Here is a 20,892-nt window from a genome sequence, read left to right on the forward strand (position 1 = left end):
GTTCAATACGGTGCAAGCCCTAAGTCGCTTGGACTTGGGATAGGGCCATCATCTCTTGATTTTTTCATCTTATGTTGGAAACAATGAACTAAACAAGTTCACAGTGTTTTTCAAAAAAGAAGAAAAAAAAGGGGAGTATAAGAGATGTTTGCTGGGTAGTCTCGATTGCCCAAGAGGCAGTGGCGGCTCTAGGAATTTGTAATAGGGTGTTCAGAAATTACCTTAACTCTATCATCTAATGTATTGACCAATAATATATGTGCAAAACCTCATTTATTAGTATAAATAGTATAGACAAAAAAAATTAACCATAATGTAAAAAAATTAACTACGAGGCGAAGTGAGGACTTAAAAATATATACTATATATATTTTAATTTTTTAAAAGTTGTCGTATTGCGTAGTAGACAATGTTTCGAGAATGGAGGGTGTTGAATTTTATAGTTGTCCAAGACGAATTCTCATATTTTGTGCCAATATTTAACCGGCGTATTAATCTACTAAAATTCTTTTGAAAGAAATTATAGCGAGTATGTTGGGGCCAACATTTTAAAAAAATGTATTGTTCGTTAGGTTGACATGATGAGATTTTCTATCGCAGTCTTAAATTCAAAGGAATATTATCCAAGTTTAACGGGGATTTGCCATGTAGTTGAATTTTTTAAAGTTTTGTCTGTAATCCATAAGCTAACTAGATAAAAAAATAATAAAGTCGTTATTGTCATGAATGTGACATTAACACAATTAGACTATCGACAATAGAGATGGAGAGAGAATACAAAATATAATACTTAAATCAATAGATTTCTTTTTTTCAATTTTTTTTCCATTCGGATTGTGAGCTTTATTTGAAGTAATGTGTTAGGTACTCAAATATGAATTACCTGCATTGATGGGCTGTAAGTGTTCATTGATATTTGAGTTGAGTGTTCAAAACAAGATTAGTCTATAATTTTTACGTTTATTCTAAGCAAAATAAATATTATTGGGTGTTCATGTGACCACTGAATCCTCAATGTACACAGCCGCCTCTGCCAAGAGGAACGTTCAGTCGTGGCACTATTGATGATATACAGGTGAGTGCAATTTTGTTCACCCTCCTTAAAAGATGGTGAACATTACCCTCTCTAGTATTGGTTGAAATGGTATAGGTCTCACCCGTGCAATACATTTTTTTGTAAGCATGACATCTTTCTATGATGGGATCTACACACTTTGTAGTGGGATCCATACCATTTCAATCAATAGAAGGGAAGAGAATGTTCACCCTCTTAAGTTAAGAGTGAACAAAACTCAACTCTATACAGGTAGCTATGCAAGTAATGGGGAGACAGGTAGGGGATAACCGGTTGCTTGTGTTCGGAAAAATCAGAACGGCAGGGTTGCTGCCCAGTGGAGAGACTTCCATTGCGGTTTCAGCGGCTTGCGCTAGCCCAGAGGCAGTGGAAGAAGGTTTTATACACTTCAAATCGATGGAAAATGACTTCGGTATTGAGCGGGCGGTTGTTTTGGCTTAAGTTTCTTCTTTGTTTGTCAACGTGATAGAGAAATCTTATTGGCTTAAGTTTCTTCCATCAATGCACCCCACAAACCATAACGTAAAGGGCCTATGGTCCCAAAAATCTCATCCCCGTCCCCATGCACACGATAATGCAACAATGATGGTGAACACGAAGAATCCCCGCATCAGGAAATGATATAAAAGATACTCAATGGAATGAGATTTATGCATTGATATCACTGGCTAAATTCAGGTAAAACCAAGGCCAAAACAAAGAGTCCCTACGAAGGCAGCATTACCGGAAATATTCTAATTTAGCAGGTTTGAGGGGAAAATCTGGCAAGGAAATGTTTCATTACACAAGGAACGTGGAATTGGCATCAACCTTGTAATATTATTCCTAGAACTAAACACAACTATGGTCTTTGCTGCTTCAATGATCCGCAGGTTTCACAAATATTCGTGGTATTGGGAACCTTATCACGAACCTTTAGTTTGGTTGCTTGATTTCCTAATGACGTGAGAAGTTGCAGATACTCACTTACATTATCATCACGGGCCATTAAAATCCAGTCCCCATCCTCATCCTTGTAATCAACATTGAAACTACCAAGCTCCCAGTCCAGTGTCTTTGACACTTCTTGCATCAGTTCCTTAATTCCAGACGTGAGAGGGAGCTGGAATTTTATTATGCTATCCCCATATGTTGCCTTTACCTTCATGGACCTCGTATCTTGCCTTTCTATGAGAATAGTAGCCACAGGTTGGCTAGGAGCTGCTGCATCAGAATATGTAGGAAATGCCAAATTACTAGACTCAGAGACACGTCCCATAAAAAAGGCCTCATCTTGTGAAGTTAACGAGTTTCTCCTATCTTCGTTCGCACTTGGCACCTGGGTCGATGCTATCTGAAACTGTGGAAGCCCAAGAGCATTTGGATTTGGATGGGCAGTGAACTGCTTTGTTTGAACTTCCAGTTGATCAGGGTGTCTCCACACTGTTAGCGAAAAAAGAAAAGAAAGGTAAAAAATTAGGTTGGAAAGGTACTAAAAGAGAAGAAGAGAAATGGATAGTTGTATCATAACATGAAGGAAATGTAAAATTACTAGATCCAGATATTTGTTTGTCTGAAAAGGGCTCTGCTTGCAAAGCTAAAGAATTCGTATGCTCATTCCAGTTAATAGATTCAAAGACATGTCCCTGCGGAAAACGGTGGACTGCATAGTGATCTGGGTAAACAGTGGACTGCACTGATTGACCTTCAGCATGTTGACTAGGAGCTGCTTGATCTGACCATGTAGGAAATGCCAAATTACTAGATCCAGAGATGTGTCTGTCTGAAAAAGGCTCTGCTTGTGAAGCCAAAGAATTCCTCCAATCTATTGAACCACCTCTGTTCTCACTTAGCATCGATGTTATTTGAGGCTGGTGAAGTACAAGAGCGTCGTGATTTGGATAAGGAGTGGACCAAGTTGATTGATCATTCACTTGACTTGCCCGTTCAAAGGAACTCCCTGCGTTTTCACTTTCTTTGTAATCAATAGGATAATTATCCGGGTAAGAATCATGAAAAGGGGGGTTTTCACAATACCTGTTACTACCCCATTTTCTGTACTCAAAGCAATTAGGCCTTCCGTAAAATCTCGTTGAAATACATTTGCCTCCTGATTTTGACCAACGGGTTCAATCTCCATCCTAGTCTCCACATCATTTGATGGCTCCTCGCATGCGGTTGATGTATTCTTTTCTCCATGTTGATCGGGGGGTCTCCCGACTATTTGGAGAAAAGAAAAGAAGTAATTAGGTACGAGAGAGAATGAAAGAGAGCAAGAGAAATGGATACAAGAAAGAAAATTTCACGATACCCGTTATTAAACCACTTTCTGTGTTCAAAGCAATTTGGCCTCCCATAAAACCTCCTCGTAACACATTTGCTTCCTGATTTTGACCAACCAGTTCCATCCCATTTTGCACATTATGTGATGGCGTCTCGCGTGCGGTTGATGTATTCCCTTCTCCATGTTGATCGGGGGGTCTCCCGACTGTTTGGAGAAAAGAAAAGAAGTAATTAGGAGCAAGAGAAAATAGAAGAGAAGAAGAGAAAGGAATAGTACGAAGAACAATAACGAAGGTTCAATCATATCGATCATAAAAACTAGACACCTATTGTCAGTAAGATCTAGTAACAAAATTGGTAATTAATACTAGCATACCCTTTCTGCACCCTCAACTTTTGGATAGACTAATGTCATGCTTCATTTCTATGTAATTAGCCAAACAGGAGACTAGGACGAGAGGGAGGAATGGCCATTGGATTATTCGGGTATTTTTGGTTATCCATTTCTCTCTTCTTAACTATTCAAACAGGTGACTAGTAAGTGAGGGTGGAATTACCTTTTTTTTTCCTAATATGTGGCCACCGATCGATCCCGTAATCCCTACATTTGCGTTTAAATGTGGATACGCTAACTGCATGAGAAAGAGTCAACATAAGAAACTCATGTCGTTACAATGATTCTACAAGAAACTAATTGAGCTCGCCTTGCAGAGTTATTTTGGTTGAAAACAAGTGAAACATGGCAAGCATTAAATTACCACCAAGGCTCGCTGCAGCATCTTCACGGTTCATCCTGCCTTTAAGTCGTCGAAGATCATCTGAAGTAATACTAGTATATATCTCTTCGGGGTCTTCTTGTTCTCTTGTTCTTTCATTCCCAGATTCAAATGCAACAGAGCCGCTTTGATCTTGTCTGACACGCTGCGCTATGTTCTTTGTCGCAGCAAATTCACTTGATGATAAAGACTATAGGCCCCACAATCTCTCGTCCTGGTAAGGCTGAAGACCGAGGTGAAAAACTACCAAGCCAGGATATATAGATAGTTGAAGCCTCGAACAAGTTTCGCAAGCTTAGATAGACTGATAACTTGAACTGGTCTTTCGTCACCTAAAGAATATCCCTTCATTGTTGCCCAGTCCTGAGTCAAGCAAAGGTAATCATTAAATTCTGGCTTTTCCGGATTGCACTTATTTCTTCACCTCTTTTACGAAAGATATGTTCACTCATTTTATTAGTAATTTGGACTTCAATGGATTACATTCCTTTCTTCTACCAGTTCATGAAAAATTATATCCTCCTTTTCCGAATAGACACCAAAAAAAAAAAAAAAAAAGCACGTTGTCCTAATGAGTGATTAGCCTCATAAATGGTCAAACTCACTTATCAAATAAAATATATGACAAACTCGCACGTCCATAGTAGTAATCACAATTACATTCACGTTTTGTCATAGAATTTGAGAAACCATGCTATTTGAAGGCAAAAAATCCCAATGGGTGAGAATATGGTGCTAGAAGTTCCGAAGTGCCGCAAAGTTCAAAGGACGAACCAATATTTATCAAATAAAAAACACTTTCTGAAAAAGCTTCAGCAATTTCCAGGACAGTTAAAGATAGAATCCCCTCCCCAGTCTTTTTCCTGCTCAAATTCTTTCTTTATTTCTTTTTTATTTTTTTTATTTTCCAAATCTAGAACCCTGCTTCCATTTATGGAACCGAATTTTATAAAGCCCCAGATTCCAAGAGAGAGAGAGAGAGAGCGCTTTGTCTAACAAGTTAATTGAATATTCAAATGATGATGTCACGGCGATGAAAGAATTGAATAATCGCATGGCGTCATTAGGGCCGCGTTTGGCTTCTTCTCCCATGAAACAAAATAACAATTTGCAACCACAGAAAATAGAGAATAAGTTTGAACGCGACATATATTATAGTTGTTCTGTCTAGCCCCATGTTAAGTTCTTCGTACAAGAAAATTGGAAAACTTTTTTAAGTTTTCTTCACTCCCAAAATCGTTTCCCCACTAACCATAGACTGGGCTGTGCTTGATCAGGCCAAGAGTAGGAGTATTTTGGAATATCTCTCTCATCCGTGGATGTACACAAGTTTGGAGAATCGTGTATTTTTTGTTCACTCCACAATTCTATTCATAAAATATTTCTCAACTCAATCATTACTCTATTTTCTCACTCTATCTCTCTCCACTTTTTATCTCTCTCTCTCTCCAACTATTACTCTCATTTCTCTCTTCACTTATTTTTCAAAACACTACTCAAATCACAAACCAAACAAAGCAGTATTTTATTGTGTGTTCTTGTTCTTGTGTGATTTGTTTTTGTTTGTTGCGCTTCCTTGTGGGTGAGATTCGGGTTATCCCAATACGTGCTATCAGAGCTTAAGAGTGGGATCTGAGAGGGGGAATTTGTTTCCCATCATAATCTTAGGTAATAAAACAAGAAAGAGCATCAATTCGTATTCTCAACTTCTCCGGTACGTTGCAGTTACTGAATTTTGTGTTTGAAATTGATAAATGACACCATTATGATTTGATGATGACACCAAACTAGATTATCTCTCCGCTTGAAATCCATCCTCTCCTCCGTAAAAGTTAAAACATGGAACGCAACCCTATTACAATTTGATGAGCACTCCGGCCCCATTACGTTATTTTTCCGCTTTAACCCACTTCACCCTCTGGAGAAAAATTATTTGGTGGTCTTAGGGCACTGCCAAGTGGTGCCCCAATAGTCCTAAACGTACACTACTCATTTTCGTGGAGTACATCGCTAAGTGTATAGACTTCAAAAAACGTGTCGCGTTGAGGAGTGTTGGGGCATCACTTGGTGAAACCCTGTGAAATGCAATTGTAGAAGTTCTGGAGCTTTTTTTTCCGTGAAACTTAAAAAAAGATTTTTGTACATAACGTTTTGATATATATCTTTCATTTTTTAGTTGAAAAGCTAGCTTGTGGAGCCTCTTTTTTTTTTTTTTTTTGAATGGAAATTTTTTTATTAATCTTTAAAAATAAATTACAAAGATTAAAAGAATCCTAATCGAGCAAGCTAATACTGTTTTTATTTTTACTTTCAAACTACCATTTTGCAAGAGAGATTAAAGAGATTGGCTATAGTCTCAATTGAAAATGAGACGTCGTTCCACCAAAAGTATTTTTGGGCATTTGGGGCTTTTTTAAACTTTTTAAGTTTTTCAAGACAAGTCATTCTTCTCACATATACCAACTAAAAAATTCAAAAAGCAAAAGTTAGTGGAACGGGTCCCGAATTCTTAGATAACTAAAGTACAATAACTCAATTGAAAATTTTGCTTCAAAAAATGTAAGAAGAATTTATTTTTTTGAATTGGATTGTGCTAATCATAAAACACTATAACCGGGGTTCACATTTTGATGTTGAATTTTTTTTTTTTATGTTATTCAAGCTCCTCTCAACAATTGATTTTTTTTAATGTTATTTTTGTACTTGTGTGTGTGTGTGTCTATATATATATATATATATATATATATATATATATATATATATATATAATTTTGTATGATTTAATTATATAAGGGCAACAAAGTATGAAATTAGACTAGGGCAACCCAATTGTTGAGGCCGGCGCTGCTACTGGGTTAGAGTTTTCTTTCTCAGCAACTTTTGTTTGGTTTAGTCAACGGACTCGCCACCCCCTTGATGATGGCCCGACAAGTAACCCCATCTAATTCTATCTCGGAAGAGGCTTTATGTATGCGGTTCAGTCAACGGACTCGCCATGGCCCTCCCTTTAACCCTTGAACCCCTTCCCTGTCAAGCAATCACATTAGTTAGTTAGGTAGTTAAGTTTCCAAGTATACTTAGCTGTTAGTTAATCTTGTTTAGCGGTTAGTTAATCGAGTTTTGTGTAATTAGTTGGCTACAGTTTGCAGAGTATAATTAGTTTGTAATAGATTCTGTTAGAGAGAGAGTGCAGGGTATAAAGCACGATCTCAGTCCTGTAATCAGTTCAAGGAAAAGAAATAAAGATCGATATGTTTCTCTCTCTATATTCTCTCTCTACCGGAAAAATATTGAATAATGGAAAATGCTGGGGCTTTAGATCACCTGGACCGAACCCTGACGGGGAATTTAGTATTAATTTAAAACATCTATCCGATTTTTGCCCTTCTCTCTCTCTCTTAACGACTAACATAACCATGAAATCAAAGAAAAATCAGAGGCGGGTTTCCCTAATAATCGTGTGGTACCATAATTCGAAGGTGTTTAGACTAATTTAATTTTTGTTAAAGACAAACCGTGTTATTTAACTTTCGTTTCATTTATTTTTTAGTTTTTTGCCATAATTCTTAACTTCACATCATTCGTCTCAACGATGAGAATATGAAAAGTACTCCTTCCGTCCCATTTATAAAGTCCAGTATTTTATTTTGGGTTATCTCTTAATAAATGTCCATTTTGTAAAGTTAAGTGGATAAAAATTAGTACATTTTTCATTTTGCCCCTAAAAGTAGATTCCATTTTGAAAAGTCAGTAGTAAAAATGTAATGATATGTCTCCATAGAGGGTAAATAAGAAAAGTTGAGGTAAAAATTGATGTGAAAAGTTTAATGATGATATTTTCTTAATAAGTTGGAGTTACGAAGTGGGACACCTAAAAAGGGACGGAGAGAGTATTAACTATAGACCAAAGTTGAAAAAAGTTTACACAATCAAAGACGAACAAATTTTTGGATTGTTTTAATTTCAAAAGCTTAATGCAAAATTAACAAATGCAAAAAAAATTTAATAAAGACAAAAAAAATTCAAAAGTGTTATTAAGTCATATAACACCCACATGTCTTGCAATTTTTAATAGTTTATAGTTTTTAAGATATTGATTTTTTTTTATCGACAAAAGTAACAATTTATTGAGGGAAGGGGAAGGGAAAATCCAACCAAAGTTGAAAAATACCGTCAAAAGACAAAGCCCTAAGCACATGATGACCTATATGCCTAGATACAACAAATATGGCCTAAACACCAGATGGCCAAAAGCCCAAATATTACAATTAAACACAAGAGAAAACTAGCCTACAAAAAGTGGGCTAGGCCCAACCCAAGAATGCCCAATACTTAGCCCTAGATTTCTGCACAACTTCCAGCATCACCACCACAGTCGCCGGAAACCACCCTCTAAACTGGACCAAACATCAACTTGAACGTGCGTCACCAAATCAACCACGCCACCAAATGGCCACCCACCGGCGAACAACGCAACATTCACCCACCAAACCACCTGCCGTAGAAGCTCACCTAGCCGTTAGGCAACAACCGAAAACACCGGACAGATAATTTTGTCTAATACAACTAATTAAAATTTATCAAAAGATAATTTTTTAAGAGGCCCATTAAAAGCAGACAAACAAAATTACAAGTGTAAGAATTGTCATTTAAACAATGGTAGTAACAAACATCTCTTTAGGTATTAAATGCAGAAGTGCAAGTTCAATAGTGGAAAATTAAATATATGAAAATTTTAACTGCAATGCGCATGGCATTTTTTGCATGCATGCAATTGTATGTAACAAGTTGGGTCGGGTTCATAGCAGGTTGAGAGGATTTAACCCATAGTCAATCCAACCCGCCACCACATAGTTATCACACGTTCAACCCAAAAAAATTATCATTATTCCCAATTAAATGTGGGGCTGATTTTAAAAAAATAGAACCGTATGCAAACGGCAACCTGTCGAAGGAAGAAAGAGGTGCGAAGAACACAAAGGGATGACCGATGACGATTACCGGATCCAAGTTTATATTAGTATAATCAGATACACCCCTTGACTTTTAATGAGCCAAGTTTGTGTCCCCATTCCTCAATATATAAAATTAACTACTTATTTGAGGGGGGTTTTTTTTTTGGTTGATCGCATTTATGTACTATTTGAGTTCTATTTTTTTCGACATGGTATATTTGTTGAGAAGAGCTTCTAAGTTAAGCTCCCCGCCTGTTATACCTATTTGCAGAGCCAATATACAATCATCGATCATTCCGCAACCTTTTTCTTTTAGGAAAGGGCTAAAAGTGTTGCTAAAATTAAACTTTTAGTGCATTTCTTCATACGTTTAGTCGTTTATAATCAGGTTGCACAAAATTGCCGAGATTGTCTTCAATAAATTCCCCGAACGTAAATTCATCACTTCATCACAACTACTTTGGTTGCCCGATCTTGGGAAAAGGGTCAACAGCTCTTGATTTGGTCATCTTATGTTGGGAACAATGACCTAAACACAGGGCCAGCCCTGAGGTGGTGCTGGAGGTGCCGGCGCTTTACGCCTCGAAATTTTATGCAGAAAGGATGCCTTGTTTTCCATATATATATATAGTCCACTTCTGCTAAGGGATTCTGCACGGCCTTACCATGCGGGACTCCCCTTTTCCGATCAAATTGCAACGATCTGAGCCGCTCAAAGTGATCAGAATATCATTTTAAGGGTACCGACGAAAAAAATTAGCAAAAAAAATGATCGGGAAGGGTTTGATCCGAATAGTTTTTTATTGAACGGTTCAGTAAAAAATTGCTCAGATCAAGCTCTTTCCGATCATTTTTTTTGCTGATTTTTCGCGGGTACCTTTAAAATCACGTTCTGAACACATTGAGCGGCTCGGATCGTTGCAATTCGATCGGGAAAGGGGAGTCCCGCACGGTCTTACCGTGCGGGATCTCTCATTGGAAGTAAAGTGTGTGTGTGTGTGTGTGTGTGTGTATATATATATATATATATAGGATGATGCTATGGTGTCCCCGGTCATTTTGGGGACACCGTAATTTTTGACATAACTTCACCATTATAAGCATAACTAAAATCCATTACAAGCATAACAGAACCCAAACAAGGTATAATAAAGGAATATCCAAAAAACCAACCAAGGCATAACCAAACCCAACCAAGGCATAACAAACAAGTTATGTCTTGCTATGGTTCTGTTATGCTCATAATGGTTTTGGTTATGCTCATAATGGGTTTTGGTTATGCTCATAATGGGTTTGTTATGCCAAAAGTTACAGTGTCCCCAAAATGACCGGGGACACCGAAGTCATTCCCATATATTAAAGTTTCCGTATTCTAGCATAAAATCTAGGATGATGCTATGGTGTCCCCGGTCATTTTGGGGACACCATAATTTTTAGCATAACTTCACCATTATGAGCATAACTAAAACCTATTACAAGCATAACAGAACCCAAACAAGGAATATCCAAAAAATCAATCAAGACATAACCAAACTCAACCAAAGCATAACAATCAAGTTATACCTTGTTATGGTTCTGTTATGCTTATAATGGTTTTGGTTGTACTCATAATAGATTTTGGTTATGCTCATAGTGGTTTTGTTACGCCAAAAGTTACGGTATCTTCAAAATGACCGGGACACCGAAGTCATTCCCTAAAAGGTCCTATGTTCAAGTCCTAGGAGCTCTTTTGTTGGCAAGCTATTTTTTCCCCTTATTTTTTTTGGATGATGCTACGGTGTCCCCGGTCATTTTGGGGATACCGTAATTTTTGGCATAACTTTACCATTATGAGTATAACTAAACCCATTACAAGCATAACAAAATCTAAACAAGACATAACCAAGGAATATCCAAAAAATCAACCAAGGCGTAACCAAACCCAACTAAAGCATAACAAACAAGTTATGCCTTGCTATGGTTTTGGTTATGCTTTGCTATGGTTCTGTTATGCTTGTAATGGATTTTGGTTATGCTCATAATGGTTTTGTTATGCCAAAAGTTACGGTGTCCCCAAAATGACCGGAGACACCGAAGTCATTCCCATTTTGTTTTTATACAACTCTTGTCCTTCTTGTGTTATAAATTACTTATGCTTTGTAGATGTTACTTAAGACCAAGGTCACACCATAAATGTTGTGATAAGTTTTTTTAATTTTAATTTTACTTTTAACTTTTAATGTTAAATTCACAAATTAAACCTAATGACAAAAATAAACCAAAATAATTTATTTTCACTCAACAAACCTAGATAAAAAAAATTCAAAATATTCGTTAGACAAAACACAGTGTACGTGCGCTACTTTGTTATGTTTGATTCATATTTTTATAATGGTATAAAACTTTGTAAAAAATTATTTTAGTTAAATTACGAAGCTAAAATGTAAAGTTTAATCTTTTTATTTCATATTAGCCACTTAAGTTGATTTTTTTTTTTTTTTTTGTCGAAAGAACTAAGGCCTCATTTTAAAATCCGTTTTAGGCCTCCAAAATACTAGGACCGGCCCTGCCCAAACAACTTCATAGTGTTCAAAAACAAAGCAGGAAATATAAAAGGTGCAAAAGATGAAAGCAGGGTAGAAATTTCACCAATGTCGAAGCCTTCGTATTACGATGCGAAGCGAGACGAAGCTGGAAATTGTTATTTACAAATTGGACAGCCATAGAGTATCATATAAACCTCTCTCTCTCCCAATACTTTCAGCACCAACACCGCACGCGTCATCTCATCCAAGTCTCCTCGTAGTGTATTCTCATGATAGATGGCAAGGTTTCGTTCAATTCAATCCCATCATCTGACTACAATAATTCCTTGGCCCCCAAAACCCAAATGTTTGTCTCGAAGCCTATTAGATTTTTCAAAGCGGGGGCCTGCTCTGCATCCACCTGTGTTTTGGATAGTCTGGATTTAAAGAACTCTTCCAGGAAAGAGTTACTTAAAATTCAAACCATCCAAAACACATACAAACGACTGAGACGATGCACGACAGGGATGCTGCTGCACAGCAGGGCTGCCGGGTTCTAAATTTTTGAAGGGATCGAGAGGAATAATATTTCCTCTTCTTACTCCTCTTTCTCAGTTCTCACCCAGCCTATCGTCTCTTTTAATTTGCTGAGTCGTCTTTCGATTAGAAGGTGAGAGAAAGGGGGTGGGCGCGCAGATCGAAGGAAGAAGAAAATGCGCTGGTTTTTTTAATCAATTTTACAAACAATTCTTGTACTCATTGCAAAGTAGTTTAAGTTTTTTATCGTAATCCTTGTACCCAAACTTCATTAAACCGTTAATAGAGTTCGTTTGGTTCAAATTTAGCTTCGTTTTATCTTTCTTTCCATTTTCTAACAACGGTTAAGAAATTTTAAGTCCTTCTGCAGCAAAGACAAACAACAAACCATATCTTCAATCAGGCCTTGATATCATGTTTGGACTATCATTTGGTCCTGGCACGCCCGCAACCCAAGCCGGCTTGGTTTTGCAATTTTGTTGAAAATAGTGAGGGTGTGTGTGTGTGTGAGAGATATATATATATATATTATCAGAGAGAGAGACTTTAATTGACAGAGTTGGGGCTGGAGGGTGTTAGAGCATCCTCCTCATTATACTAATTCAATCAGAGTTCAGATTCATTTTGAAACCATCGAGATTCGAGACTATCATTGAAATATTGTGCCAAAAGGTCACAAGAAAAAAAAAAGACTATAAAAGAAACTACTAAATGTGATTTATAACACGTATCACCATCTAATTTCAGAAAAAAAAAATAAGGGCAGGATAAAAAAGAGAGACGCCATACTAGAGAGGGCACTGTTGCAAATGTTCTCATTCAGCGGGTTTTGAGGGCAAAATCTGGCAAAGGGAATGTTTCGTTGATCGTTCCACAAAAGCCCCAGAAAAATGGAACTGGTCAAAACCATGTAATAATATCCAGAACTTAACATACCTATGCTCTTGTCTGCATCGATGATCTGCACCTTTCACAAAAGTTCGAGGTCCCGCCAACCTTATCAAAAACAAACACTCTGATTTCATCATTCGCCCGTGAGCTTGAAAGACAGAGCATCCAGTCTTCATCGAAAGGTAATGAAATCAAGTCCCCATCCTCATCCTTATACTTAACCTCAAACCTATCAACCTCAACATTCAGTCTCTTTGACACTTCTTTCTTCAGATCATCAATTCCAGATGTGAGAGGGAACAGGAACTTGTACATGTCCTCCCCGTAAAATGCCTCTATCTTCACGGAATTTGTATGCTTATTCCAGTTACTAAATTCAGAGACATGTCCCGCCGGAAAAGGCTCTTGTGGTGAAACCATCTGAGTTTGTGGAAACACAAAAGCATTGTGATCAGTGGACTGCATGTTGAGATTTCGCTTCATTCTCATTCGTCAAAGATTAGCGGTCTTTCTTAACAATAGAAAGATCTGCACATTTGTAGAAGATTTGGCGTGGGTTGCATTGAATGCAATTGGTTTGGAAATCCTAGGCGTGGGAGGATCTCTAGCTGGAAAGATCTCATGCATGGTTTGCAATTAATGCCATAAGCATGGCTTGTGAACAGGGCTCTATCCCTTGCCTATAAATTGAGCCCTCTGCATTGGTATCACCGTGGAAAATCAGAAACGTATCTGATTTAGTTTGTATCAGTTTGTGAGAGTGTGAGTAGAGTGATTTGTAATCCTCCTCCTCCTAAATATAATCCGGCTGCCCCCGTGGACGTACCCAATTTTGGAGAACCACGTAAATCCTTTGTTTTCTGTGTTTGTGCTCTGGTTCGATCATTTGTTTCGCAATGATTAGGATCAGAGCACTGGGTACCAAGAACACAAACACTCTGTTTTTCGTTTCTGTCCAGAAAATAATGATAGATGAATGAGATTTGCAAGAAGATGAAATTAGAATTGTGATTAGTAATGCGAAATAATTGGTAATAAGTATATTTATTTGAGATGAGATTAGATGATAGGATTATTAATATCATGTTTGTTTCACATTGGATAAAATTGGATTGATAGTATACATTTTTATTTTCAACCTTATGCAAAATTGAAGAATAATATATGATTAAAAAAATAAAGTGCTCCAATTTTGAATCCATAATTGGTTCGAAGATCTTATTTTTTTAATCATATTATTTTAAAGAGTCATAATTAATTTTTATCTCTAGGCTCTCATAATTAAGTTTCTACTCTTTATTTAGTACCCTATGGAGTAGAAACAAAATTATGAGAGCCCTAGAGCAAAAAGTTAATTACGATCCTTTAAGATAAAATGATTAGAAAAATAAGATCTTTGCACCGATTTAAACGGATTGAAAATCGACGCACTTATTTTTTTAGACGGTTTATATATTAAAAAAATATGGTTAAAAATAAAGTACTTTAATTTTAATCCGTTTGAACCGGTGCGAAAATGTTGTTTTGTTGATCATATTATTCTAAAAGGTCATAATTAAATCTTGATTCCAGGGCTCTCATAATTTTGTTTTTGTTCTTTATTTGGGACCATATCGAGTAGAAACTTAATTATGAGAGCCCTAAAGACAATTTTTTTTATGACCCTTTAGAATAATATGATTAGGAAAATAAAATTTTCACATCGGTCTAAATAGAGTGAAAATTTGAAGCACTTAATTTTGTTAATTATACTTTTTAAATATATAAACTGTCAAAAAAATTGATTGGATTTATCAAACGGAATTTAAACCAGTAAAAGTAACAGAGAAATTTCATCACCAGTTTACCCCAAGCAAAGTTTCATCACCTACCCTCCCTCATCTGATCACTCCCCCCCTTCAAAAATTACCGTTTCACATGTGGGTGTGTACTTTTTCCGAGGAGTGGGCTCACGTGTCAATTTCTGGATGAATGTCTGCAAAACCCTTGTTTGCAGAACGTCCGGAAATAGGTTAGGGGTGTTTCGGATTGTGAAAAAAATATTTTTTAAAAAAGAAGATAATTTTAATCTTAAACATTGTGTTTTTATTTAAATAATTTTTCTATCAATATGAATTTTATTTGATAGGTCTCATTGAGATCTTTTATACGGTGCAAAAAAAATTAACAAATTATTTTTCATTTTTATTATATTTGAGTTTAAAAATTAAAATTTTTTTTTTTTACAAAAAGAAGATAAACTGGAACGAACTTAATCTCAAGGAAAATGCTACATACAAAGAAAAATGTCCCTTAAAAGACGATGTTATTGTGTGGGATCCACCAATTTAACCAAACTCCATTGAATTTTCTTTTGTTTCCCTTTGTTTTATTCTCGGGCCAGGCCCTCATTCTCTCTCTCTCTCTCCTCTTCGTTTAAAGGCTCCAAAAGGGGGGACCATCTGTCTTTCCCTTTTCATTTTGGCGGTAAAGAGGGTTTCATGAGTTTGGTTTTGCCGCCAAATAGGGCTCCAAAATAGCCCTTCTTCTACTTTAAATTACCTCTTGCACTCACTTGACTTGATCGAAAAATCTCTTGATTGACGACAACAAAGTCTGGTATGTATCAATACTGTTAGCCCAAAGGTTTCCATGGAATACCTTATTGATTTTGATGATAACAAAATATATTTTTATTGAAAAGAAATATAATTAATATTGTGATATTTGGAATACCTTAATGTTTATTTTGTAGGATTTGGTTGAAGTGCACATGGGAAGATTGCTACATCAAATCACTATCTTTAATGGTCAAAATAAATTGAAAGGAGGAAGATTAAGGACAAATCTTCTCCTATTTTTAAATTGGCTGCAAGGGATTTTATGGAAAGCAAAATGCTAATGAATGAGAAAAGATTGAAGATTACTTGGGAGCTTAATTCTCTCTAACGGCTACTGCAGAAAAGAAATGGAAACTACAAGAGTTGATTGGCTACCTAAATTGGTTCTAACGGTTAAATGATGGACTCATTAAAAAAAATGGAGGATTGATTTCCTGGTTGATGAAGAAAACAAGGCAAATGGAATATGGCTTCCAAAATGGTTCAAACAGCTAGTGACAAAAAGGAATGGAATTTTGCTAAGAAGGATTTATCCAATCAAGGCCATAATGTATTGGATAATTTTCCAAAAATCAGGGGATGCATCTAACGTTCAATTGTGGAAGCATATATTCAAGACTGAGGAAGAAAAAAAAGACAGAGAAGGGAGCCTCACCGAAATACTCTAAGGCATACAGCGATCGACCTCTTCATACACGATTCTATATCTTGATATTCATACACTTGTGTGAGAGAGCTCTTATTTTGATCTTTATTGTAAAAGGGATTGTACACCCTTATTCTATTCTTGTGAGTGATTACTTTTTGTGAGTGGTTTTGGAGAGAAAATCACTTGGTAGTTAGGTGTTACTAGCACCGGAGTCAAAACTAGTTGGGTTAGGTGTGACTAGCACCGGAGTCAAAATTAGTCGGAGCGATTGGGGATAGATTGCTCGTTGTAAAGGTTGTCTAGCACCCGCGACGCTAGAGGATTGTAACTATTGAAGATAGTGCAGCAAATCCCAAGTTAGACACTTGGGGAGTGGACTAGGCCGTGAAGTTGCGGACCGAACCACTATAAATCCTTGCGTTTGATATTCTCTCTTCCCTACTCTCTTTAATTTTCGCTTTGCATATTTATATTGCTTGTGTTATTTGATAATCTTTGAATCTTACTTGGGGCAATTTGGCTTGCTTTATTTTTATCTTGCAATTAGTTTTTAATTCCGCGTTATAATTGAGATACCCAATTCAAACCCCCCCCCCCCCCCCGCTCTCGGGTTGCTTTTGGACCAACAAATACTTTTAATTTTTTGTAGTTACTTTGCCTGGGCTCTATTATCCCTAACTTTTTTTTTTTTGTATTTTTCGATTTGTGTGTTTTGTTCATCTCTTTTGAATTATTGTTAGATACGCATCATATTCTTTGAATTAGTCATTCTTCTCGATGAGAGAGTCACAAAAGTAAAAAAACAACAACGATCAACCTAAATAAAATGTTTCGAAAGGTAAAAAAAAAAAGAGATACCGAAAAAGTAATTACTTTGCCTTGTTCTTGTTCATTCGGTGAAGATTGATTATTATTTTCTCCTCCTGTACAGCTAGAGACCACACTAAGTTTCATATTTGTTAATGTTCATATGAAATAAAATATTCAATTTCATTCTAGTCAAATAGGATCCACACTACACAAGGTCTCATATATTTTTAATATGTAGTTTGAGAATCGAGTTTATTAATCTTTCGGATTTAAAAAATGGATGATTATGAGAATGAATCATTGTTTATGCTGCAATGTAGAGACAGAGAAATGTCTAGCGATTCAGATAGAGATTGGAAAGAAGATGAAGTTGAAGTTGATTTAGAGAAAACGTGCAATGAAGAAGAGAAAGTTGAGGACCCTAATGAAGAAGATAAAGATAAAGTTGAGGATCCTACAGTGGGTATGGAATTTAATTCAGTTGATGAGATGTATGGATGTTACTCGAAATATGCCAGACAAAGTGGTTTTGCAGTGTTCAGAAGGAACTTCAAAAGAGGGGCTTATGGGGAGTTTAAGTGCGTAACACTTGCGTGTATCCATTCTGGAAAGCCAAGGATAAGGACTAGCAATCTTGTGAAGCTCCGACCGCAAAAAAAAATGGAATGCAAAGCTGTAGTTAATGCAGTCCTTTGCTCCAATGGAAGCTGCAGTTAATGCTGCAATAATTAAAGATCAAGACAAAGCAATGAAGAAGGCCATAGAGATTGTTTTCCCTAATACACGCCATCTGTGGTGTATATGGCATATCTTGAACAAGATTTCTGAAAAATTGCAAGGGTACAATGAATATGAAGACATCTCGATTCATATGATGGAAGTAGTGTATGATTCATGGACAGAAGAAGAATTTGAAGAAAATTGGGGACATTTCATTGAGATGTACAAACTCGAAAACAATGAATGGTTACTTGGCTTGTTTGATGAGAGGCAACGATGGGTGCCTGCATTCGTAAAGGATATATTTTGGGCAGGAATGTCAAGTACACAACGGAGTGAAGGTATGAATTCATTCTTTGATGGTTATATCAACTCAAAAACTACCTTAAAACAATTTGTGGAGCAATATGAAAATGCTTTGGCAAAAAAGGTGGAGAATGAAAATGAGGCAGATTCTAGTTCATTGAACTCCTACATCCCATGCTTCACTCAATATGAGTTGGAGGAACAATTTCAAAGGGCTTACACTCTTGCCAAATTTAAGGAGGTCCAAAATGAGTTGGTTGGGATGATTTACTGTAACTTGAACTTAAGTAAGGCAGGTGATGGTTTTTCCGAATATGAAGTACGGGAGGATGTGTTGTGTGGACAAAATAAAAAGTGGGTAATTTCAAAGTTTGTTTTTAAGGATAACGGTAGTGAAGTTAACTGAAATTGTCACTTGTTTGAGTGTCGAGGTATACTGTGCAAGCATTGTATTATAGTGTTTCTGGAAAAAGGGATTGATTGGTTACCTGAAAAGTATATCTTGAAAAGATGGAGCAAAATTGTAAAAAGATGTCACACTAAAGTTCGAATTAGCTATGACAAATCAGCTACCAAACCTGAAGCACGCCATTACAACAACATGTGCAATGAGTTCTTCGAGCTTGCGGAGTTAACTCAAGATTCAGAGGAAAGGTACGAGAAAGTGTTGGAAATTGTACGAAGACGGATGAAAGGAGAGTTTAAGAAAGTTGAAGTGGTACGTGGAAGCATTGGTTCAATCTCATGTGAAAATGGAGGGCAAGAAATTTTTGAAGAGATCACAAATGTAGTTGATCCCTTGGTTGCGCATCGTCCCATGTTGGAAACATGTGCAATGGGGCAACTTAAACGGGTTAGAGATGTCATATCAGCAATTTTTGGGACGAAGTATAACGGCGGGGGTCTAAATTTGGGGATTTTGTTAGTACGAGTGTTTAATTGAAATAAACTTAAGTTTAGGTGTCTAAATTTGGGAATTTAGTTAGTACAGGTGTTTAATTGAAATAAACTTAAGTTCAAGTGTCTCTGTGACATTTGGAAAAAAGTTCAGGTGCCATTTTGAATTTTTTCTTTTTCTTTGTATGTAGAATTTCCCAAAAAACAATCAAACCAATACTAATGCCAAATGGAATAAACCCCATCTTCCCAGCAACAACCCAATCCTTGAAATTTGTTTCCACAGTTTGATGCCATCCCAATCCCAATCCCAATCCCAAATAACATACATAAATTCATTTTACATCGTAACTTTTTACATAAAAATATAGATGCACGGAGCCTTAATTGTGATGACAATGTCTAATGAAATTTCCGAGTCGCGTTAAATGGAGCATGTGTCGAGAAGCTGGATTAGGATCCTCTCAGGCTCCTTGCCATTGCTCCACTCATGGACCTAATTTGCCTTCAAGCAGACGATTGTCACAAATCCTCTTTCATAAAGGAAAATCGTTTCTTGCCACGATACGGTCTCCCTCTCCAAGCTTCAGACCCGAGCAAAAATCACCTCTTCCATCTCCAAGGTAGATCATTCTTGTCTTCACTACTTTCTCACAAATGAAAGCTAGCTTTGGATCTACTCCACGGGTAATCAAATCATCTCGGAAGTTATCCAAGTCACATTTTTCACTAGAACATATCATCTGTATACTGCTGCAAACTTTGGCCGGAAAATTTTTATCTGGATTTTTTTGGCACTATAACCAAATAGCAACTAGATTAAAGGGTAAACTAATTGGAAAGTGCCGTATCCAAAGGGAGAGTCCCCAGCAGCATAACCAAGTATGTAAAAGTTATCTGAAGTGAACAAACCCAACAGAAGAAGTGTTCAAAGTGACCAAATGTATTTAAAGAGAACACAGCCAACACATAGCAAGAGTTTTACTGGGGACCAAAGATACGTGGCATAGGATTTTTAATGACGTAGATGCATCGTTCATATGTTTGCCGATTCTTCCACTTCATCAGCACAGTAAGAGGGTTCAATGACTGCAATCTCTGAAATTGAAATCCAATGGAGTCGAACACTTTTTTTCTATCTAAAAGAAAGGGTGGTCGGTGAAACGATCCAGATTCTAGTCTATGGTATGTGCGAGGGAGAGAGCGGCATTTCCTACCACTAACTATGTGACCAAGTACGATGATCTGCCCATCACCACAGCTTGACAACACGCCACCAACAAAATTCAACAAATGTGAGACCATCAACTGCAGCAGAAATAACACAACGGCAATGGGATTAGATTCAAACAAAAACATGATCATAAAGCTCAACCGCTTCTAGATTTTAATTTATCAATTTCAATAACTATACCCTTTAGCCCACGTCCACAACTATTAACATGATGATTAGCGCATTAATTTCAATAACTACACCCTTTAGCCCACATCCACAACTATTAACATGATGAACTAACTGGAGCTGCAAAAATTGGACAAACTTGAGCTCAACGATTAGCAATAATGGGTCATTAATTAAAAAGGGTGACTTCAAGTTGAGAACACCCAACTAAATCAAGTTTCAAAATGGTATAATGATCTAATTAATCCATCATTATGAAATTCGCTATTACTAATTATCCATAGACGATTTGCACTATGTATAAATAGAAAGAAAAACAGTGGCGTGAGACCGGGAAGCATCGCAACACCAATAAAAATCTTGAGTAGCTAGCAATCAAGGAGGGATTCGTTGTGGATAACAGAAAATCTTCCAGCTCAAATTAAGGAGGAGGACAAACTCGTAAGATCAAAATACACTACAAGAAAAATTCAATTGGGTGACGAATGAAAATCGTCACAAATTGCAT

At 36.7% G+C, this 20,892-nt stretch overlaps 1 protein-coding gene across 5 annotated transcripts in view; it reads right to left on the bottom strand.

The window, feature by feature from the left end:
- Positions 1-1,693: 1,693 nt before the first annotated feature.
- LOC131325756 (uncharacterized) overlaps positions 1,694-20,892 on the bottom strand; it is a 336,707-nt gene continuing 317,508 nt past the window's right edge. For all 5 annotated transcript variants that reach the window (XM_058358184.1, XM_058358186.1, XM_058358188.1 and 2 more), the window contains 4 exons: positions 3,366-3,542; positions 3,092-3,274; positions 2,607-3,014; positions 1,694-2,497 (listed from right to left, as the gene is read on the bottom strand). In XM_058358184.1, coding sequence (XP_058214167.1) covers positions 1,917-2,497; positions 2,607-3,014; positions 3,092-3,274; positions 3,366-3,542 — 1,349 coding nt within the window. In that variant the 3' untranslated portion in view covers positions 1,694-1,916. The remainder of the gene's footprint in view (positions 2,498-2,606; positions 3,015-3,091; positions 3,275-3,365; positions 3,543-20,892) is intronic.

The sequence above is a fragment of the Rhododendron vialii genome, chromosome 5a (assembly GCF_030253575.1).
Source record: "Rhododendron vialii isolate Sample 1 chromosome 5a, ASM3025357v1".
In the NCBI taxonomy this organism is placed as follows: Eukaryota; Viridiplantae; Streptophyta; class Magnoliopsida; order Ericales; family Ericaceae; genus Rhododendron; species Rhododendron vialii.